The sequence below is a fragment of the Ochotona curzoniae genome, unplaced genomic scaffold, assembly GCF_017591425.1.
Source record: "Ochotona curzoniae isolate NIBS_2020 unplaced genomic scaffold, NIBS_Ocur_1.0 scaffold_4506, whole genome shotgun sequence".
Classification (NCBI taxonomy): Eukaryota; Metazoa; Chordata; class Mammalia; order Lagomorpha; family Ochotonidae; genus Ochotona; species Ochotona curzoniae.
In genome coordinates, this window is record NW_024467119.1 from 14,669,513 (window position 1) to 14,693,445 (window position 23,933).

Here is a 23,933-nt window from a genome sequence, read left to right on the forward strand (position 1 = left end):
AGTACTCCTATAACTTCATAGCTTAAAATGAAACAACAAATGATATATTTTAAGAAATTACCTGTACCAGCAGGTGGCAGCATAACAACGTGTGTGGGCTCCATGTCTTCATGCTCTTTCTGCACACAAGTATGTGTCATAGTGACCTTTTTCCCACTTTTCTTGCATTTAACCACAATAAGATGGCGTTAAAAGATTGTGTGATGCAATTCTTGTTTTGGATTGAATGCCTGCTTAAAGATTATTTTCCTGTTTCAATCAATGCTCCTTTGATGTTCCTCTATGTGGTGTTACTCATTAGTTTGATGTCCACTAATGTATCCATCTGTTTAGAAATACCCTGTTGATTAAAAGCCCCAAACAAAACCATCTCCATTTTACTTCTTAAAGTCTCTGGGACCTTTTGCAGGGTAGTCAGTCTGTAACTGCTTTCATCTCACCAGTGGGCTAGCTGTAGTTCATATTCCAATTAATGACCAGGAACACCGGGGGGACAGAGTATAAAAACAAACTGTGCCTAGCCAACACTCCCCAGAGAGACGCTACTTTAAGTAGCAGTTACCAAAGATGCTTGTGACTCTTCATGTGGTTTTGAGAGTCAGAAACTTATGGTTTAGAAAAGATTTATTTATTTATTTATTGAAAGACACACACACACACACACACACACACACACACACACACACACACACAATCTTTCATTTGCAGGTTCACTTCCCAAATCACCTCCATGATCAAGGCTGGTCCAGCTGAATCCAGAAGCTTAGGACTCATCTTGGTCTTCATTTGGGTGGCAGGAGTTAGGCACTTGGACCATGTTTTGCTACTTTCCCAAGCACATTGTCAAGGCACTGGATCAAAAGTGGATTAGCTAATACTCAAACTAGCATTCCAATATGGGATGTTGACATTATGGGCAGTAAGCCAGCCCCAGGACCTTGCTTTTAAACACATTTTTTTTAATTCATTAAGGGTATTTATTTATTTATTTATTGGAAAGGCAGATACATAGAAAGGAGAGACAGAGAGAAAGATCTTCCATCTGATGACACTCTGCAAGTGGCAGCAATGCCTGGAGCTGAGCCGATCTGAAGCCAGGAGCCTGGAGCCTCTTCCAGGTCTCCCAAATGAGTAAGGGGTCCCAAGTCCTTAGGCTGTCTTTGACTGCTATCCCCGGTCACAAGCAGGGAGCTGGATAGGAAGTAGGGTGGCCAGGACACAAACTGGTGCATGCAAGGTGAGGACTTTAGCCATTAGGCTACTGAGTTGGGCCTTTCTCTCCAATTATTGACTTCATTTTAATGATTTGTAGCTAGAGGTAATCTTGCTTCCTACAGATGTTTAACCTTGGATTTATTTTTGATAATCACATTTTAAGGATATTCCTGGCATCTAGCATGTAGAGGTAAGAACCATCGCTGAATAATCATAATGCACAGGACAGTCTCCCCCAACTGTGACACTAACTATGACAAGATCAATGGCACCATGATTGAGAAGCCTGAATTATGTTGATGACTCAAAGATAATGTCTGTTTTTTTTTTTACTATAAATACTTTTTAATGTATACAATAAAACATGTGGGAGAGACTGTTACTTTCATAATTCCTTGTTTATTTCTTTTATTATTTTTTTATGAGAGAGAGAGATCTTCCATCTGCTGGTTTACCCCCCATCTGGCCTCAATTTCCAGTCATTGGCTGAAGCCAAGAGCAAGGAGTGTGTTGTAAATGGCAATGGAGCAAATAAACATTCAGATGCAGAGAATATATCTGAGTTTTATTAACTATTCTTTAATAATCATGTAAAACATTTCAGGAAATGCATATGGAAATGACATTTTCAGAATAACTCTACCATTCCAAATATGCCTTTTTAATTATATGAAGAACTTACATAAAAATTCTACAAGAAATACATGCCAGTATTAATTAAATTTGATATTTCATCATAGGTCTTTGCAAAATCCTTTATGAGATTTCTTATTGATATCTATTTTTATAATGTCTTCTCTTGTACAGTGTTTAGGAATATCTAATTTATATCAACTTCCAATTCTGAAGGTAATCTAATTGTTCTAAAGTTGGTTGAAAATAAACCTGCTTAAATAATGCATGAAGAGATGATGAAATGGCAGTGAAAAGTAGGCTTATGCAAGGAATGCAACATTTCCTGTTTCTACAGGTTGAGCTCAATGTGACCCATTCTAGTTGAATCCTTGTCACCTTACATTCAAGTTCATGTAAACCCAAGAAACTTGATGGACGTTTGAAGCATTTCAACATCGTTTGGAACAAAATCCTGTGCTAGACAATATTTCCAGTTCTGCTGTTACTAATAACTTTAAAATACTCGTAGTGTAAGTATTTAAAGGAGTTAAAATTTGCATGGAATCATTTACATTGGCTTTGGTCAACACTAATTTTCTTGATCTAATGGGTACATCTGTTGAAGACAAAAAGGGTGGAACATCAGGCAGGGGAAGTATGCTCTGAGAAGGAAAAGGCAGAGGTCACTTAACTCCTAGTCTGATTAAATTGCCTTACTCCTCTATAACGTAACAGGCACCGGAAGACGAACGAGGACGTGGCAATAAATACTTAGCAGAACCTTCTGTTCTCTTGGCCAACAAAGCACAGCCTTCTAGCTATTCAGAGAAAGTTGTCAGACCACACTTCTTTGCATCCTGAACTTGGTGACAATACACTTAGCAATATACAATAAACACAATCTGCTAGAGAATGCACAGGACATTTGCAGTTGAGCTGTACAAGTAGTTGTTGCACTAGATGTTTGTTTTAGATTTGATCCAGTCTCGATAATGAGTCACTTTGGTGTAAAGTCCAGGTTTGTTCTTTTTCCCACAGTCTATGCCCCAGCTCACTATTCCAATGAGATACCAAATATTTCTGTTGCGTGCAATAACCAGAGGTCCTCCAGAATCACCCTGGGAAAAAGAAAAGAACATAATCAGTAGAAAAAACGCTTAACTGGCATATGGATATCTAATAAATCAATCCTCTGAACTAAAATATGTAAAACTAATTTTGCTTTATTCATTCATATGATAACTACAATATTAATATGGTAATATTACTTATACCTTATTAGTGCCTTTGGTTAGAAGATGATGTGAACAAAGTTTCAGTATTCAGAAAAAGATTTTGTTCTGTCTAAACAGGTGCTGCAAAATGAACTAAATCCAAACAACCAATTCTTGCATAGAGTGTAAGTTGCAACTAAAACATGACCAACTCCAGGAAGCCTCTCCTGAGTCAGCTCTAATCAAACCTATGCTTTGAATTTGAATGTCAAATTGTCCATTCGAACAATTTGATAGGGAGATGTTCTGGATGTTGTGTTTTAGTGCAACAATAAGTTGGACAGGAAGAAGATAAGTACAGGACCCTCTAAGAAATCTGCTCAATTTATATTGTAAGGATTTCGCTCACACACTGATGTCCTCTCCTCTGTGTGCTGGCGTGTGAATGCCAGGCCTGGGCTGGGATTGAGTCTGAGAGCTGTGAACATAGTCCAAGTCTCCCACATAGGTGGCAAAGACACAGTTACTTAAACCGTTATTGCCTCCCAGGGTGTGCATGAGCAGAAAGCTGCATCCCATGAGGGATGTGGGCTAAGACCCTGATTTTTGAAATATCTACAGTGGCTTCAGTAACTGCCACAGTACCTTGTGGTACACACACACACACACACACAGTGAACTCATGCTTGTTACTGTCATAAACTCGGCCAATAAGAGATGAATTGTGGCGTATTTACCTACACATTAGATTTTCACAACCATTCTAAATTGCTCAAATAATTGATAAACTATTGGATATACTTTCAAATGCACTAAATAATAATCAAATAATAATATTTAGGTTTTTAAATATTTAATTTTTTAAACAGAGATTGAGCAAAAGGGACAGAAACAGACCCACACAAAGAGATACACAAAAAGAAAGCTCCCATCAGCTGGTTCACTTCCTAAATGTCCACAGTGGCTAGGTCTGAGCCAGGTTGAAACCAGGAGGTAGGAATTCAGTCAGGTCTCCCACCTGGTCGCAACTACTCAGCCATCTTAGCTATTACCAGCTACGTGGAGAGTCCATATTTCTAGGGAGGTGGAACTGAAATTAGAGCTAGACTTGAACTCAGGCAATGTAATGTGCGGCAGAGTCATTCTAACCAGCATCTTATCTGCTAAGCCAAATACCACCCTTTGTAGTTGTTGTCAATTATTTGGATAGCCTGGCTTTAAAACTGATTTTCTCCTTACATTCTTATTGCCTAAAATTAAAGTGTTGTGTATTTGTGGGAAAAGCTTTTTATATTTACTTTTTTTTTTTGCTTTTTAAAATCACATTCAAAGATTTATTTATTTGTTTTCCTTGACAGGTAGGTATCAGACAGAGAGAGAGAGAAAGAGAGAGAGAGAGAAAGAGAGAGAAGAAGAGAGACAGAGAGGAAGAGAGCAAAAGAGAGGCCTCCCATCCACTGGTTTACTCCCCAAGTGGATCCAAGGGCCAGAACTGAACTGATGTGGTTTGAAGCCAGGAATTTCTTCCAGGTTTCCTAAGGCGTAAGGCCTTGAGCCATCCTCTGCCACTTTCCCAAATCAAAAGCAGAGAGTTAGAAAGCTGGCACTGCAAGTAGAGGATTAATCTGTATGCCACCACACTAGCCACCTGTTCAGTTAGTTTTGATGTGACTTGTGAAGTAACACTTGAATATTGCTATACAAGAATATGCATTTTTTTAATTTTTGTCCTAAATAGTGTAATTTTGCCTATAACCAGCTATACCACCTTTAACCTGCTCATTCTAAGGTCAGTGCCAATGTGGAGCAGGTTAATCTTCTGTCTGCCTGTGGTGCAAGTATCTGGTTGGTCCATTTCACAATCAGCTCCCAGTTTGTGGCCTAGAAAAACATTAGAGAATGACCAGGTACTTAGGCTTCTGAACCCAAGTGGGAGACATGGAGGAAGCGACTGGCTTCTGGCTTTAGATCAGCTCAGCTCCAGCTGCTGTGGCCATTTGGTGAGTGAACCAGCAGTGGGCAGACACTCTGTCTCTCCTTCTCTCTGTAACTTTGTCTTTCCAAGTTTAAAAAAAAAATTAAATCTTTTAAAAAACATAATCAAGTCGTTCAGTCTTGTCTAAATAGTGTAATGCTGTCTGGATGAACACTATGTAAAGACAAAGGTTTAAGCACAGTATGGTGAGAATTTATTGATCATAGAACTACCTGCAGCTCTATCTCACAGTGACTGCAGTTAGTAAGGATGTTTCCATGTGTTCTTATTGACTATTGCTTAAAACAGTAATTACTTGGCTTCTTGGCTTGGATCCTGCTGCCTGCTTCCCACACTTTTCTCTACTCAGAGTTCTGTTTTGTAGTCTGCTGCCACTTTTTTACACATAGCTCTTTCAAGAGGAGATTATCTTGCATCTCTTCCATGCTCTTCATTTGTTCTTCTAGCTCGCTTCCCATCTATGAATTAATTTCTAGGAGTCCCATGAAGCAACCTCCATCTATAATAAGCAAGGTCATTTTTACTTGGGTCATTTTTGTGGATTTGAGTCTAGTCTTACCTCACAAGCATCTAGCCTTCCTGTCAAGAATCCAGCACATATCATTCCTGATGAAACAGCACCACCATACACCTTAACCTGATTACACACATCGTTACTTATGATCTCTATCTCAACTTGTCGGAGAGCATTGGGAAAGGCACCTAAAGAAGGAAGAGACAAATACATGAAGAGCATCTGCAGTGTTGTACAGTGGTAAACTGCTGTGGCTTCCAAGGGATGAATCAGTGAAAAAACGTGAATTTTAAAGTTTTAAGATTCTGACCTGACAGTATTCAGAAACAAGTTACATTTTTTGAGTGTGCTCAGTGTACCATGCACCATGCCTTTTATTATCTTATTTGGTTTGTCAGCAGCTACAAACAGTTGATGTAGAAGTTTTGTTCCTCAGTTGAACAAACCGAAGTTTACTTGATTAACCATCATGCCATAACTACTTAGCTAAGTGGGAAAGAGTGTTATATTTGAGCCTGCAGTATTTTACATCACCTGGAAGAATCTGTGATAACCTAATTTACTTTTACTTGGAAACTTTTTTTCATGCCTTTGTGAAATGCATAGCTGTCTTCAGAATGGGAATCCTTTAAGAAAAGCAAAGTTGAACAAGGGTATACTACCTAGCAGTAACTTTAGTACAGTTGGAATCCAATTGCTTCATTGGAAAGATCATGCTGATTTGAATACCAATAAAAACCTAATGTACCATCTAGAACAAATATTACAGCAAATAACAAATGTTGAAATAAGTAAAACAATCTTGTTGAAAACAAACTTACAAAATCATGCTTATCTGCAACTCTAATAAAATATATGATACATTCTGAGCATAAAAAATAGATTCTGTGTTAACACAAACCTAATGATCCATTGTTATGTGAAAATATTACTTAATTGCATGTTTTATTGTTTTATGTGTTATGTTCCCCTCATTTCCAATTTATACCTTCTTTTGTAAAATAAATCCTTCATATAAAATCGAGATTGTGTTTTTAAGAATTCCTAGTGGCAGACAGTCTTGCCAACTGCTCCTTAGAGATTTTGAAATAATTAAATCATTTATTTGTGGAAATGCATCATCAGCATTTAATATTCTTGATTTTGCAGTACCTAATACATTTAAAGTTTCCAAGTTTTAATCAAGTGTATTACAGCTACTTACAATATCCTTATGCCAATTTTATTTAACAATTGCTCTAGTATACTTAGCTCTTCTTTAAATTTTATGATTTAAAAGCTCAACTAAGTGCTTACTGATGTAACAAATAATTTTTTACATTATTAGGTGTTCAAGAGAGACAGTATCTAGAGTAGAAATTTTATGTGTTTCAAATTTTCAGATAACAAGATTTTTGACTGAATATAATTACATAAACTTTAGAAAATGTGACTAGGAAGCCTGAGGGGTCTTTACCTTCATTTCATAAGGCAGAAAAACTATCATAATCAAACACCTACTAAGAAAGCATAGTCTGATATCTTATGAATTTACAAGATCATTTCAGTAAAGTGTTTAACTTGTTGGAGCAGATAGCTCATTTCACAATAGTCTGTACATCATAGGGCTTTGAATGATTGATACAAAGCTTCAAATCACTCCCAAATTATTACTCTGGGGGAAGGGTGTGCTGAGTTTAGTTAGATTCTAAAGGAAGTATAATGATGCTATTCAATTATTAGATGCTTTTCTTTTCTACTGTGATCGGAGCAGATTTACACATCAAAGAATTTAGTTCCCCCTTCCTGTCACTATTTCCTAAAGAATATGTTTGTCCCAGAGATTAAAAAAAAAGTATTGTTAGGTCATAAGGATTGGATTCAACACCAGAATTTTAGAATGTCTATTGGAGAGAAACAAACTTTCATAAAAAAATTCATAAAGACTCGCATGACACTACTGGTTCTTGCAAGCCTTATACTTTGTGAATTAGCAAGCCATAGCAGAGTCCCTAGATGTAAATGATGGAAAATGAAAGGGAGAACATGCTTTAATAATTTAAAAAATGTTCTAGTACATTTCCAAAAGAATCTGGTGTCAAGAAAATAAGTTTAAGTCTGTGGCAATAGTAAAAGGGAAGCTTTTGGTATTCAGCCTATTGCTTTTTCCTTTGTTCAGTCATATTTGTCATGGTATTTCTAGATTTCATCTCGTGCTTTCCCTACTTTGAGTTCGTATTTTATCTTATCCACCATTCAAATGGGTGTGTCCATAGCACTGATACTCACCGTTTGCTTTTAATGCTCCCCATCCAGTGACAAACACTTTATTCTTGGGCAAGACTTCAAAGGCAGCATCTGGGAGACAGACTCTGTGTACTTCTTCTGAATATAGAACGGGAGTGGAGAGCTTCACCACAGCGATGTCATCTTCATGCTTGTGGGCAGCATAATTTTCGTGAACAATAATTGATTGCACATTTCTTCTCATCAGTGGAGGGCTTAAGGTTGTTCCAAAACTAGCCATCCATAGTTTGGGATTTTTGTAACTAATCACAGATTAAAAGGAGCACAGTTGGTTCATTCCTAATCTGAGGTTGCCCAAGACTCTGGATGGGCATGGGATACAAGTGTGGGAGAAGGGCAAATTATTTAAGGTGATGGATCATTGGTGGGGTCCTATCTGCTTTTTATTATTTTACTTTTAGTTGAGAGGCAAAGACTGAAAGACACAGCTGCACACACACACACACACACACACACACACACACACACACACACCTCAGCTATTGGCTCCCATCAAAAGTGCCTGAAATGGGGCTGTGCTGGCACTGGAACCATGATCCAGTAATTCAACCCAGGTGTCCCATGTAAGTACCCAGCTTTAAATCACCCCTACTACCACCCATGCTCTCCTTGTTGGGGAGCTGGAATCTGAGCCAAGCACTGAGGCCAGGCAAGTTCAGGTGGGACAGGGCATTTGGCCCTGAAGCTACCCACCGCTATGGCAGCTTTGCTTTCATCCAGATGATAATTAATCCCCTATTCCATAGTATTTCCTGTGATTCTCAATGGGACTCTGTGTACTTTTAAAGAAAATATCTTTCTTTGCCACTTTTTTTTTTTTTGCAAAACTAACACAGACCAATAAAATACAAATAAATAAAACTTGGACACACATATGTATATGCACTTATATATGCATGCAAATATATATACTCATGTGGATATATGCATAATTATGAATCGGGACAGAGATACAGAGAGAGAGAAGTCAGATTTGAGCACTATTTATTATGGTTTCCTCATGCTTTCTTTTTATTTAATATTATACCCAGAATATTTCCTCATTGCTTAGAAATTTAAGTGGCATTACTATATTTCATCATTTCTAAATATCCTACATGCTAAAGACACTCTCTAGTTTTCCTACTGTTCTTTGGTAATTGAGAGATAAAATTCTTGGGTACAAATGTGAGAAAAGAAGCCAAGTTGATGATCCTGTGAGTCCCAACTAAATACTTACGTATCGAAGCAGTGGGCAGCAGTTAGGAGCCACTCTTCACTGATCAGAGATGCTCCGCAGAAGTGGACACCGTCCATTTGCAGGCTGGCCTGCCATGGCCAATCCGCTTTCTTTGCAATTTCACCATCAGCGATTCTTTCCATGGAGGGATATTCCATTCCCATACCACAACCTGTTTAAAGGAAATCAAATGCTTACTTCCAAAGAATTCTTCATGTAGAAGTATATTTGGCACATAGTTAAGGATGGGAGTATTGATGATCTACCTTAAAATTCATGGAAATTAACATTACACAGAATATAGTAGTAATTATTTTTAATGATAAAATGTTATTATTCATGTTTAAGTGATTACTAACATCTTAAAAGAATTATAGAACATCTTCCTCATTATTTTAAAAATCATTTTTTTCACATTTTCTGAGTCATGTTGTATATAGCAGTTTCCTCAGAGAGAAATGACATTTTTCTGCCTGTTATCTCTATACTATTTGTTGTAATAAATTATTATCTGCACTTTAAAAAAATACTTGTCAGACATTACAAGCAGTGTGGTGCTACAGTGTAAATATCAATTTCCATTTCATAGTAAATGTCTTTTAACAAAGTAACACAAATTTGAAAAATTCACAAAAATGGAATTGTCAAAGAAATCATCAGTGAAACACTCTGTGAAAAGAACAAGTATTTCCAGTAGACATTTTTAATTAGTAGATTTTTAGATTTATAAACTTCTGTGAGATTCTTGAACTTACAGCTATTCAGAATGTGTTCTGCTTGTACTTCACTGATATCTGGAAAAGAAAAGCAAGATGACTAATCGCAAAAGGAATTATAATTTAAAATATGATATCTGCATGATTTTATTCTGGTTGGGAGTAACTGTAATAATATATTAAATTAAAGCTATAGAGTAAATGTTATGTAGAAAAGGAGAGATCTTGGGGACTATCATGACATAACCAGTGAAGCTGCTATAGGGGACGCCAACATCCCGCATAGACTCCAGTTTTTCTCTCAGCTGCTCTATTTCCAACCTAGTTCCCTGTTACTGTACCCTGGAAAGCAGCAGGGGATGATCTAGGTGCTTGGGTCCCTGCATCCATCTGGGAGACGCGGATGGAGTGCCTGGCTGATGGCTTCAGCCTCTTCATTCAAGGACAACAACAGTGGGTCTCTCCCTCTCTCTTTCTCTCTCTCCCTCTCTCTCCTCCTCCTCTCCTTATTTCTCCCTCTCAGTATGCATGTGTGTATGTTTCTCCCTCTTTCTGCAATATTATTTAAATAAATAAAACTCTTTCCAGCAAATACATAAGTATACAAATAAATCTTTTTTGGTAAAAATAAAGCCTAGATATAATTTAAGCTCTCCTGATAATATGTGAACTCTGGAAAAATCCTGATAAAATGTTTGATATAATGAAGACCAATGTTTGTCATGAAGGAGGACTGCACCAAATTAATTAATGCCATGCCATTGTATTAAAATATGTTAAAAGTCAAGGACCAGTTTCACACGTGCTTTACTACATGTCTATAGCTTATCTCCTTGTGTACTTGTGCGCACGTCAGTGTTAGTGGCATTGGAAGTATCTTAGAAGCCGGGAATCAAGTCTTATAGATACTTCCTGTGAAATCGAAGTCCCTCAGTGAACTAGTACATCCACAGGATGCTAACCTTGTTATATATAATTTTAATAAAGTGAAATGCAAAAAAGTACAATCTGCAACTGAATTATTGAATGGTTTGTTATGTTGGCTAGGCATACAAAAGGCAGTCCACACCCACATCTTGTTAAGATGGAAGCTGGCATGCTTTTGGTGAGCCGGAAATGAATTTAACTTTTGTTGAGATCAGACCCTAAAGAAGAACATGGATTTCTTCTTCAGAGAACTATGCTTAATGGTAAATCCCTTATAATTTTCACCAATAATAACAGCCTTTTAATCACTTGCTTGGTCATGAAGTAAGCCCAGACCTCCTTGGATCTACATGGTATGATCCCTGCTTACGTCTTTGATGTCATGTTCAACTGCTGCAGCTGTGACACAGTACTCGAGGACCATCCTGACACTCCCCTCGTTCTGACTGGGACATTGCGTGCTTCCGATTTTGTTCCAGTAGCCCCGTTTTCCAGGAATGTGCTTCCTCTGGCCTGTGTGGTTAGTTGCTCATTTCAAATGGGGCTCGGTTTAAAAAGCATTCCCTCTGACTTCCCGTGACAACAGAATCTAAAGTAGCTTCCCACTCCCTCATCTCCATAGGTGCTTTCTTATTGCTTGATATTACCTGTTCTTATTGTTTCATATTACCTACAATAATTTACTTATCGGGTCATCATCTTTCTCACCTCAGTTAGAATAATAGTCCCAAGAGGATGGTCTCTTTATTTCCTGAAGTTAATAGGTTCTTAAAAACATTTGCTGAAGGGCCCGGCAGTGTGGCTTAGCGGCTAAAGTCCTTGCCTTGAACATGCCGGGATCCCATATGGGCGCCGGTTCTAATCCCGGCAGCTCCACTTCCCAGCCAGCTGCCTGCTTGTGACCTGGGAAAGCAGTCGAGGACGGCCCAAGGCTTTGGGACCCTGCACCCGCGTGGGAGACCCAGAAGAAGCTACTGGTTCCTGGCTTCAGATAGGCGCAGCCTATTGTGGTCACTTGGGGAGTGAATCATGGGGTGGAAGATCTTCCTCTCTGTATATTTGACTTTCCAATAAATAAATAAATCTTTTTTAAAAATTTGCTGAATAAAGAGATGAGCAATAATGATAACTAATCATTTACTGAGTACCAGATACTAAGAAAAACCTTATTTGATTATTATATTCTCACAGTAATATTGTGAGTCAAGTCTGTTGAGGAATGGATTTATTAGTTCTTGAGGTGAAAAGCTTTCTTGCAACCATTTGATTATCTAGTCAGTTATATTTTAGTGAAATCCTCTGTAAACCATGGACCAGAGGAAGAAACCTGGGGTTGTGGTTCATTGTTAGTTGTTTTTAGCTTAATTATAAGCTCTGTCCATGCAGAAATTATTGAATAACTTCTCCAATGGTGCTATATTTGTTATGGGAATATTATACAAAAGATGCCTCTCCTGTAAGACAAAGAAAGTTGAATCAGTTCTGAGAAAACATTGTGAGGGAACAATTTTCCCTGCTCTTTTTTTTTTTAAGATTTATTTTAAGATCTTGCGTCTGATGCTTCTCTCCACAAGTGACCACAAAGTCTCCTACATGGGTGCAGGGTCCCAAAGTCTTGGGCTGTCTTTGACTGCATTCCCAGGCCACTGGCAGGGAGCTGGATGGGAAGTGGGGCTGCCGGGATTAGAACCTTGAACTGGAGTGTTCAAGGCCAGGACTTTTACTGCTACACTATTGTGCTGCTCCCTCTATGCTCTTTTTATACCTATATAGCTATAGATAATGGATAACAGTGAAAGAACTATGAAATGCATATTTTAGATTCTACAATGTTCACTGAAAAGCATAAACGTAGGCAGTAGTTTCTCAGGCTTACGTTTTGCCACCTCTGAAAGCTAGATTCAAAGTTTGGTTTCAATCTTACAAAAAATAATTTTAGCAGATTAAGATTTTCTGCATTATTTGTTTTCTGTTGCCCTCAAGCACTTGTGCAGTACTCATCTTTGTGGACTGCATGAGTGATGGAGCTTTCCAGTTATTTTCCTTAAGAGACAACGTAGTCAAGTTTGAAATTAATTTGTTTGTACTTATTCTTTTTCGGGGCATCATTATAGTTTCCTAAGAATTAAGTTTCACTGTGGTTGTTGTCATTCTGCAGAAGAGGAACTGCAGGGTTGGTTTTCGTGGTGCAGTGAGCTAAGCTACCACCTACAATACCAACACCCCATATCATCACTGCTTAAAGTCCCAGCTGTTGCACTTTCAATCCAGCTCCCTGCTGATGTACCTGGGAAGATAGTGGAAAATGACCCAAATATGTGAACTGCTCCACTCATTTGGGAGGTCTGGATGAAGCTCCAGGTTCCTGGCTTTGACCTAGGACAGGTTCGGCTATTGAAGACATTTGGGGAGTGAACCAGCACATGGAAAATTCTCTCTGTGTTTCTCTGTCTCTTTCTCTTTCTCTCTGTTTTTCCCTAATTCTGCCTTTCAAGTGAATACACTAGTGCTTTAAAAAACCCCAAAGTACAAAAATCAGGAACTGAGGCAGAAAACTTGTGCCATCCTGCAAGCCTCCCTCCTCTGGTACCGTGGCCGGTGTGCGGGTCGTGGGGCTATTGAACTCAGTCTAAGACTCTTTCCATTGTCATCTGCAACCCTTCACAAAGTACACTCCAGAGATTTCAAAACTGAGAGTAGATATACTTATTGAGATGGTCTCGTACCCAATGAAATTCTACTCTGATAAAAAGTCTAAGCACACTAACTTTCTTTTCAATTCGACCATGAGACTCATGGAAGAAGGGATGGTTTTAGATTCCGCAGTGTTCTGCCACGTTATTAAATACCTCTTTTGTTTCCTACTTACTACCAAGTATTGAACTAACTTAAACAGATAGGTGATAGTATTTGAAAAATCCCAGGTGCTTCCTTTATGTTGAGTTCTGTGCTAATATTCCAAATGTGTTTGTGATCAAAGCAGATGCATTTCCTGCATTCAACAAATTGTGTGTGTGTGTGTGTGTGTGTGTGTGTAGCGTGTGCGTGCAGAGAAATGAAATAAGCACCCTTGCAAAGCACAAACAACAGGAAGAATCAGCACTGTGGGAGGGCGATGAGGACAAGAGTGAAGGAGTGAGTCTCCAGGATCTCGCAGGAGGAGATGGATCACCCATGAGGACGGAATGGGCCTTAGTGTCTGAGACCTGAACACCCCTTCTCCAGCCAGCAGCACCATGAAGGACACAAGGCCTTCACAGCATAGTCTCTGAAATGGTGAACTTGTTTTTACATTTGGTTGGACAGAACTTCAAAATCAAATTTACATTTCCTAAAATTAAAGATTCATTTTTCTCACACCTAAATGTCTAACAAACAGTCCCTTCTGGAAACTTCATCTATGCTGTCTAAGTTCCAGCACTTTGGATATTGCATCTGTCTGTATGATTGACAAAACTGAGTGTTGGGCTTTAGTCACAAAGACTTCGCATTCTTGTCTGTAAGCTTATTTTTCTGGCCTCTGACTCAAAGCAGATTTGCAATCTAATTTTCTTCTTTGTTAACATATTATACCTACTGTGCCCCTTGAAATGGTTTTGTAGAACAGTGTTGGGGGAAGATAAGATTTATTGGCAACTTATGATTTTTTGTCTACTTTTTAATCTCGTGTTATGGCTGAAACAAGTTCTGGCAAAATATGGCAACTTCAGAGTTCACTCACAGGAGGTTAACAATAGTCCTGGAATTACAATGCACTTTGTTTAATCTCATACCACAAGTGCTTGTCAATTAGCTCTAATATGTGTGTTGCACATAAGAGGCTGTGCTTATCCCGAGACAGGTCCTATCAAGTCTGAAATCTTTCTTCTCGTTTGGCTGCCTTCGTGTCCTGTGCCAAATCTATCCTGTGTGCTGTGGAAAAGATGCAGTGATGTAAACCAAACTCCCAGGACTCTTTCCACTTGAGCCTAAATCCTGCTCGTTGCACCTACTGTGCTCTGCGTATTCACACTATTCTCCCATTCTGGATTCAGAATGCCGAGGTTACTGCAAGCGAAAAGCCAGGCATCCACCATGTCAATGGTGGGTGTAGCCTTTTAGCACATACATGCTTCATTAACTCAAGTAATTCCAAGAAGATACTACATTGGCATTACCATGAAATTCCTGCTTCATAACTATTTTAATCTGAGTCAAAGGAAGATATTCTTTGGTGCTACGTGTGGGTTTGTTCATTTTCAAGTAAGTGAGAAACTGAAATGAAGTGTGATTTCACTTATGGTGGCATGAAAAACCCTTCTCTGCGGCTGTTATTGCTAAAGTGACCCGTAGCTGCAAAAAGGAAGAAAGACAGTGTTTCTTGCCTCCAAGGTAAGGGGATGAAGTATCTATCTTCAAGAAACTTTCATTTGAATTCAGTTTCTGGTGTAAAATGTCATCAGCTTGCTTTCTTATTGTGTCCACATTGTTAGCAGGAAACTGAAACATAAGCAATACATCTGTTTTCAAACCATCATTGCTTGGCCTGAAAAATAAAATCACTACAATGAGTGACAGCATAATCGCAGTGTTATATCATTCATAGGATCCTCAATAAAATAACTTGTTTTGACTTGTCATGAACATTTGTACACTTCATTATAACACACAGATGTTAATACCTGAATTACTTCCTGTTTGTAATAATTTTCCAAATTCATGTAGAAGTTTCCTGGCACCTCTAGAAAAATTTTCCAGAAAAAAATGTAGATGTGTGTGCGTATATATGTGTATGTGTATTCTTGTGTTTTAAAAATTTATAATAGCTCTTTGTTATTTTTAAGAAGTAAATAAAATTGGGGGAGATTGTCAAAAAGATGAAGACAGTGTTGGGGAGCCAACATCTCACACTAGAGCCCGGGTTCAAGGGCTAGTGCCACCATCATTCCAGCTTCCTGCTGCTGAGCACTGTGGGAACATCCGGTGGTGGCTCACGTGGGTTGGTTCCTAGCACCCACAGGGCTCTACCTACTCAAGGTTGCTGTGGATCTTCCAGGCATGAAAGAACAGATGAAACATTGATCTTTCTCCAAAAGGTTGCCTTGCAAATAATAAAGTGACTAAATTTGAAGAAAATGATGATTTGAAAGTCTTAAAGGACAACCCGTAGAATGCATTTCACCACTATTCAGGAGCCTTCTCATGCAAAATCAGGAAAGATGGGATAACAATTAAAGATAATAATACTAAATAAGTTTTTTTCCCTGACAGACATAAAATTTCTGGTACTTTTCCCCAAACCAGTTACTGTATAGTAATTATATAATACAAATTCCAAAAAATGAATTAGTTGATTAGGTGTGATTACCTGAAGTTGACAGCATAAGATCTAATATAATGATCTTTTAAACTGGATTTTTGAAATATATTGTCTATCTGGAAAAGAAAAAACAGAAGGGAAGAGCTTGATGAATTATGAGTTACATGCATTTCAGTACATCATGATGCTTGCTTAGTCTGTCATGATAAAAATATTATTTATTTTGATGTTTGTCTACAGTTATCCTTAAAAGCTCATTTTTTGTATGCAAAATTCCTAGAAATATAGTGTTTAAAGTATATGGTTGATACTTGCACGCTGAACGGCATATTCAGTGCTCACTACAGTATATTTTTAAACTTTTTTACGATTTATTGTTGGACATCCACATCATTATTCACTATTCAAAAAAGATGGCACACCTAGAGTTAACATGTAACAGAAATGCTGTCAAACAAGTAATTTAAATGTACTGTATGAACTGATATGAGAAATATAATTAAGTTAAATTTGATTTGTTAAACCGAATGCATATATATTTCATGTGAATGTTACCAAGCGGCATATAGCTCTGATGAACTCTGTTTTTTTAAACTCTGAGTTTTTTTTTTTCGTTCGTTTGTTTTATGGCACAGTTTAGTAGGCACTGGAATTCCCTGTCTCCCTCCCCAAGCATCCCCCTCCCCACTGGTTTCCCCTCTAGCTGTCAGGAGACACTCCAAAGGAAGTGAGATGGACTTATGACTGTGCATGAAAGACACCCATTGCCAAAAGCTCATTTAAACTTCATCCTGATATAATAAACATCATAAATAAACATCAGTTGGTTGTTCAGACAACTTTTCGCATGGTAGAGATGATTGCTATAAAGAGTTAAATTAACCTAGGTATCTCAAGATTTTAAAACAGCATGGTATTTAGGGGGCCAATGCTGTGGCAGAGTTCAACTGCTGTGGGCAGCACCAACATTCCATGTGGACATGGGTTCAAGTTCTAGCACTCCACTTTTGATTCAGCTTGATGCAAATGTGCCTGGGAAAGTATAGGCTAGCCCAAACTGCTTGAGCTCCAGTACATGGATTTCCCCCATCCGGCATCACTAAGCTCTGTTATCATTTCATTGCAGAATTGAAAGGTCAGCATTTTAGGATTTAGTTAAATTTAACTCATGTTTTGAGCCTGTGGTAAATGAGCAATGTTATCAAGAAAAGTACATGAAACAGACAACAAATGCCACTTGGGCAATATCCCAGACTTCTCACATGAGATAATTCCTCTACAGTATGAATTTGTAGACCAAACTATTTCTTAATAAAATTACAACTTAAAAAAATTACACCTTCTTTCAGTGTCTGTGATTACATGGACCTCTTTATTATAACTAACTCATCAAGCTGGTCTGTCAGAAGTTAAGACTGACCCACATAAATAAGTGGACCCACATCTGACGAGTTAGTCTGAAATTCAAGCGATAAGACCATTACAGGGCCAAGTGCTTTGCATTTATCTGATTTGATTTATGCAATGTCTTTTGGTGAAGTTTCAAGCGGTATCATATTGAATAAACTGATATATACAAGTCTATTATGAAATCTATAATTATTCCAAAGCAAATAACCATGTGTTTTCCATCTAATTGACTACAAAAGAAGATTTTTAAAGAAAAATTGTGTGTAGTGCAAAAATATATATATTTATATGAAAAACATATAGTAATACATATACATGTAATAAACTTCAAAGGCAACTGATGCAGAAAACTAGAATCGAAAAATTAAACTAATTGCTGTATCTTTGGCTAGAGGCCAGTTATTTACACTTTTTTATATAAAGCCTGGATTTTATTTTACATGTATGTTTGACACATACATATGTAATATAAATAATGTACATACGTATACAAAGCTATAGAGTATCTATACATTTTCTGCCCTTCTCCTCCTATTTCTTTCCAATCCACCTTTTTTTCTTTTTAAAATAGGAATTTATAAAATATACTTTGTTCATGGCAAATGAGCACAGTAATAGTCTTTGAGCTTTTAACTTTGCAAGAAATCTATACAATTTATCTTAGGTTCAGGTCTAATCTTTTCTTCTAGAAAAAAAATTTTTTTTTAATAAATGTGGTTCAAACTCTGAATTAGGGGTTGGCCAATTGTAGCCTAGAAGCCATGTCTTGTCTGCCACCTAATTTTCATTTTTCCATGATTCAAGATCGGCCTTCACAGTTTTAAATGGAAAAATGCAAGAATAAGAAAGCCTAGAAATTTTACAAAATTGAACACTCAGCACTCATAATGAAGTTTTATGGTCACATTCATTTGTTTATGTAGCTTGTCCATGACTCTTTGCATACTACAATGACATCCATCAGTAATAGCAGAAGCAATGACTTCCATGGCTAACAGATATTTGTACCTTACATGTTAAAGAAAAATGTTCACTCTATTTAAATGATTATATGTCTCTTCTTTATGTGGTTTCCATTTACATTGAAGACCGTAGGACCAGCATTATTGATATGGCCATCTATTTACTATCATCTCCTTGATTTTTATGGTGCAATCATGTGGCAGCTGCTGTTTGAGGTACCATAAATATATCAATAACTAGAATTATGCCCAATATGGATGAAATCACAAATCCAGAAGGGGCCTCTGCCTAGAAAATAATGTTGAAAGCAAGTGCTCTCACAGAGGGATATCGCTTTTAAATTGTTTCATTCACAATATTATTCTATAATATGACTGAAAGTTGGGTAAAATTATAAATGTTTCGGAACTGAACTTTGTGAGCTCAAGGAGTTTTTCCAAAGCCGCTAAACTGACAAATGATAAAATTAGAAAGTGAATCCAGTTGGTTCTGATTGCAACACATGTGTTATTTCTAATTTGATATATTGCTTGGTATAACATTTTCTGTACTCCGTTTATTTTTTTCTTCTAATAACCAAATTATTCTTTGGATTTTTTTGAAAAGCAACCAGCTCTACACACACTCCAACTCATCTAATCATTTTTTCATTTTGAATTAGCTGAAGAAATTTTCTGAATGATCTTTCATCTATGACTGGTCCATGCTGAGCTCAGTAGAGGCTGTGTATACAGCTGAAGACCCCAAGGGAAGAACTCCTTTTGTGGCATAATTTTAGGAGTAAATATTGGGTGTGCATTTCCTAGTGGGAAGCACATTGAATTAACCATAAAATAGGTGGTTCATAAAGGTATATTATAATGTGATTTGAGTCTAAATAATTCAGTATATTTTCAGGTAAATCGAACACTGTGATTTGTAGATAAGCTATTTATTTATCTAATGAGCATATATGTTGGTTTACTTTCTGGTGCAATTGTCCTTTGTCCAATACATGGCTTTTTTTTTTTTTTTTGCCAGGCAACCTTACCCTGAGTGGTATTTCTTGTTCTGTTGACTCTTGTCTAAGCTTCTTCACCAGAGTTTCTTTGGGGTAGAAATAATGACAACGAAGATGAGACTTACCTCACTAGCAATTTTTTGTTTCATTTCATTTCTACTGTCTGAGTGTTCTATAGAAAAACTGGGATTGTAATCAATACTGGGAATCTGGAAGGAGACTTTGTAATAGTGAGGTTTCTGATCTGAAAGGAAGAACAACAATAGTTTCTCTTTGGTTCATTTGAGTTGTGGATCCAAGATGACTGCAAATAAGTTCATGGAAAATTTTGAAATTCTTATATAGATTTTCATAACACACATTTTGCACATATGCTTTGAAGACCACTCAGTTTTTTTCTCACCCAAGTAAACATTAAATTTTACTTTTCAGCATCAGTGCTGTGAGAAGCCAGTAAGGCCTGTGACCCAGACATTCAATATAGCTGCTCCACTTCCAATCCATCACCCTGTTAATGGCCTGGAAAAAGCAGCAGAGAATGGCCCCAAGTGTTGAGACCCCTACCCATCCCACCACCCACATACAAGACCCATGACTTCAGCCCTGTGAAACGTTAGTCATTGAGGCCATTTGAGGAGTCAACCAAAAGGTAGAAGAAAGTCTCTCTCTCTCTCTCCCTCTCTCCCCCCCCCCCCATAATCTGCCTCTCTCTGTAAGTCCAACCACCAAAATGAATAAATAAATCTTTTCCTACAATTCAATTTTCCATAAATTTTTAGTCATCTTGTATAAGAAACAGTGGTAATTACTATCTGAAAAGTTGGGTATGGGTCTTCAGCTCAACATTCAAGCTAAGTCTCTATCCTATATTGGAGTATGGGATTTGATCCTTTGCTCTGGATCCTGATTTTACACACTCAGGGACAGTGGTAATGGTTCAGTAAATAGGTTTCTGCTTTTCATGTGGGAAATCTGGATTGAGTTTCCAGTTTTGGGCTTTGGCTTACTCCCTACCAGGCCATTGCAGACATTTAACGACTGAACCAGTGGATGCAAGATTTCTCAGTCTGCCTATGACATAAATAAAAACATCTTAAAAGTTGATGTAATTGGTGAATTCCTGGGAATTCAGTCTTCACTGAGTTTGGTCAATCTGTCTTTCTAACCCTTTGTAAGGCATATAGATTCTCATAGTCACAGTGTTTTTTTGTTTGATCTTGACAAAAACATCACCTACTAATGACAATAAATTGAAGCCTCTAATTTAGTAATGTATGATATAATATTATCTTTGTCTGACCTTAAAGCTAGAACTGTTACCAAAAGAACATTGCTATTCTCCGAATATTAAATATTAATAAAACATTAAAATTACATAATAAAATTCAGTTGCTATAAAAATGTTAACTTTTCATCACATCAAATTTTAGACATTGCAACTAATTTTTACACATAAAAATTATTTTCCAAATGAATATATTTATTCATATGAAAATAACATTGTAAAAGTTAGAAGATATTTAGAATTTCAGAGAAATTGAGTGTGTTCAAATTTCCAAAGAAAATGAGATGGATACTTACCATATGCCAAAAAATAAACAAGGAGACCGATAATTATTGCCAAAATCAACACAATGGCTGTGATAATAAGGGCAATCATCCATGGTTGCAATGTACTTGTTCTTCTGCCCAGAATTGCTGGCCTTTTGAGAGAGAGTTGTTTATTAAAACCAAATAGGTCTTTAACAATGAATGTTCTTTTCAATGTAGAGAAACTTTTCTGGACTTTTTAGCTGCCTCCATATTTGGGCATATCTTTCCATGAAATATTAGAAAGCACTAACATGTTTAATTGACATTTAAGCTTATGTAGTGATTGGTAAAGTCAACAGTATGCCAGTTTTAACTGCTATTTTGTGTATTTTCTGATCATTTACAAAATGTCCTCTAATGTTTCTTTATAAATGAACAAATATCATACATTTGGTCCAAGTATTTTAGGTCACAATGGACCTCAGAGAATAAGGTCACAGTTTTGCTTGTGTCATCCAAACATGGAAAAGCTGAAGTTTATAGATTAGCAAAACCTTTAAGTTGGATATTGGAGGAGCCAGAAGTAGAACTTGGGCTTTTTAATGCTTAAGTGTTATAGAACATGTAGTCCTAGGTGCAAATGAAAAGCTTCTGAAAGAGTGTAGGTTGTAGAAGATAAAATAGAGAGGAGAATTATAAGAGAAGATCATTAACAATAATAAGAAGCTGCTAATAAATGAAAAAGTAATGATAATTCAGGACTTTGAATTCAGGCCGCCCGTGATTTGGTACGATAGCTATATAATCACAGGCTTTTACAAGATTTCAAACCTGAATGACCAATGTGTCACTGAAGAAATGAAAAAGAAAATAAAAAAACAGCTTGAAGCAAATGACACTACTGTGTGACCTATGAGTCAGTGACGAAATTAATAAGCAAAAACCTTTCTTGAAGGAGTGAAAATAAAAACAAAAATATTAAAACCTATGAGACGAAGCAAAACCAGCATTGAAAAGGCTATTGATCTTATATTTTGCAAGAAGGTTGCCATCTATCAGAGAGAACGTATGATATTTGTCCTTTTGGGGTTGATTTATTTCACTGAGCATAATCATCTCCAGTTGGGACCATTTGGTTGCAAGTGGTAGAATTTCATTCTTTTTTTCATGGCTAAGTAGTATTCTATGGAGTAGCAGCATGCTATTTAACTTCATGCTGTAGATTTTCAATTTTTCTTCCGTTGTTGACCTTGCTTTATGGATTTTCACTTAATGGGATGTATAATAACTGTGTAATAGAGATTATCATATCCAGATGTGAAGATACAATGCAGTATGCATCTCTACTTCCACATCAGAGATGGACTTCCAATGAAACTATTATCTTGAAAATAGGATGCTGGACTCTATTCGTCTATACCTACAATATCAGGATACGCTTAAAGAGCAGGATAATAGACTTAAGACTGTTAATGAAGGACTGTACTATTGTAATAATAGAGGGGAAAGCAGTAGGGGCGAGGGGCCTTGGGAGGAAGGAAAGGAAATCTCAAAGCCTATGGAACTATATCTTAAAATAATAAAATTAATAAATTTTTAAACAGATTTCAAACCTGGGATTTCCATCGGTGATATTATGTTGAATAAGACTTCCTATGAGTATATAAACTTATAAGAAAACATTGCAGTAATAATGGTACCAAAGTTGGGCAAAAACGCTAAAATACATTAACATGGCTTGTAAATCACTGACATTTGCAAATCCCTCACAGGGCAGGTAGGGTGACAAAGATGTCTATCCACACCAGATGTGAACTTTTCTAGAACTGAGATAGGCTGAGATAACATTGACTTGGGCTGCCTGGCGATATGTAATACACTGAATTGCATGCCATTGCATTTTGAGAAGTTAAGGTACTGGTTTTTACTCTGTCAAATTTCTCATGAGAGAAAAAAAAAAAGACAAGAGTGAATCACGCTCTCTGGAATGGATACCTGTTTTTGATAAAGTGGAAAGTAAACCCAAGTAACTACTGTTGATATCAGTTGAATAACACTTCAAGCATCAACGATCTTGAAGGAGCCAAGATGAATTTGGTGTCTAGGAGAACCCAGAGGCGACTTTTCACCACTGGACTGTCAAGCTGAGCAGTGTGGAATATTCAGGAAGCTCTAATTCTGAGATCACCTGCATTCTTGACAGGACCTAAAAGTTACTCTGGTACTGTTTGGTTGGTGGCAAGAGAAGAGCATTATAACCTGAATGCATCTGAAGTGTCTTCAAGGCTGTGAAGCTGGACCACAGGCAATAGCTGATGAACTCATCCACCATGTTTATTAATAGAAGACTGTACGATCATAAACTCATTCACTGCTATTTAGTGAGGTTCCTGCTCATGCTAATCAAACATCTGCTCGATATTTAAAACGATTAAGTTATACTCTCCTATCTAGAGACACAGGAAGTAATTACCATGGTACACATGCTACATGTGATCCTAAAATTATCTCCCAAGTGCAATTAGAGATGAGTAAATATAATTAGAGAGTTGTCCTTTGAACTGGGCCTTGAATACCGAAGTGGAGGAATTGGGGAGGGAGCCTTAGGCAGACAGGAACATATGTGAACCTACAACATACTGGTGAAAGCAGAATGTAAATGTGAGGAGAAATAAATAACTAATGACCACTGTCACTAGCTAACTGTGCAGGTGCTTACTGAACACTACTTTGTACAAAACACAGAGGGATATGTTTTTAAACCCTTCAACAGATTTTCTTTTTAAGGAATTCATAATTTCTTTTTTAAAGCATTATTTATTATTTTATGATATAGTTCCATAGTCTCTGGGGTTTCCCTTCTTGCCTCTATTTGCATGAAATTTGCCTTATATCAAAGAGAACATATGATATTTGTTCTTTGGGAATTGACTTATTTCACTGAACATAATAGCCTTCAGTTGGGACCATTTGGTTGTAAATGATACAATTTTAGCCTTTTTAATGGCTGAGTAGTATTCCATGGT

The 23,933-nt window shown here is 37.1% G+C and overlaps 1 protein-coding gene across 1 annotated transcript; it reads right to left on the reverse strand.

Annotated features, from left to right (window-relative positions):
* Nucleotides 1–2,786: 2,786 nt before the first annotated feature.
* LOC121147296 (transmembrane protease serine 11G-like) lies at nt 2,787–23,239 on the reverse strand. The gene is made up of 10 exons (XM_040967122.1): nt 23,125–23,239; nt 20,956–21,114; nt 19,500–19,618; nt 16,050–16,117; nt 15,067–15,227; nt 9,815–9,853; nt 9,060–9,231; nt 7,823–8,082; nt 5,600–5,742; nt 2,787–2,948 (listed from the first exon to the last, which is right to left on the reverse strand). The coding sequence occupies exons 1-10, from the start codon at nt 23,237–23,239 to the stop codon at nt 2,787–2,789; spliced, it is 1,398 nt and encodes a 465-aa protein (XP_040823056.1).
* Nucleotides 23,240–23,933: the final 694 nt, after the last annotated feature.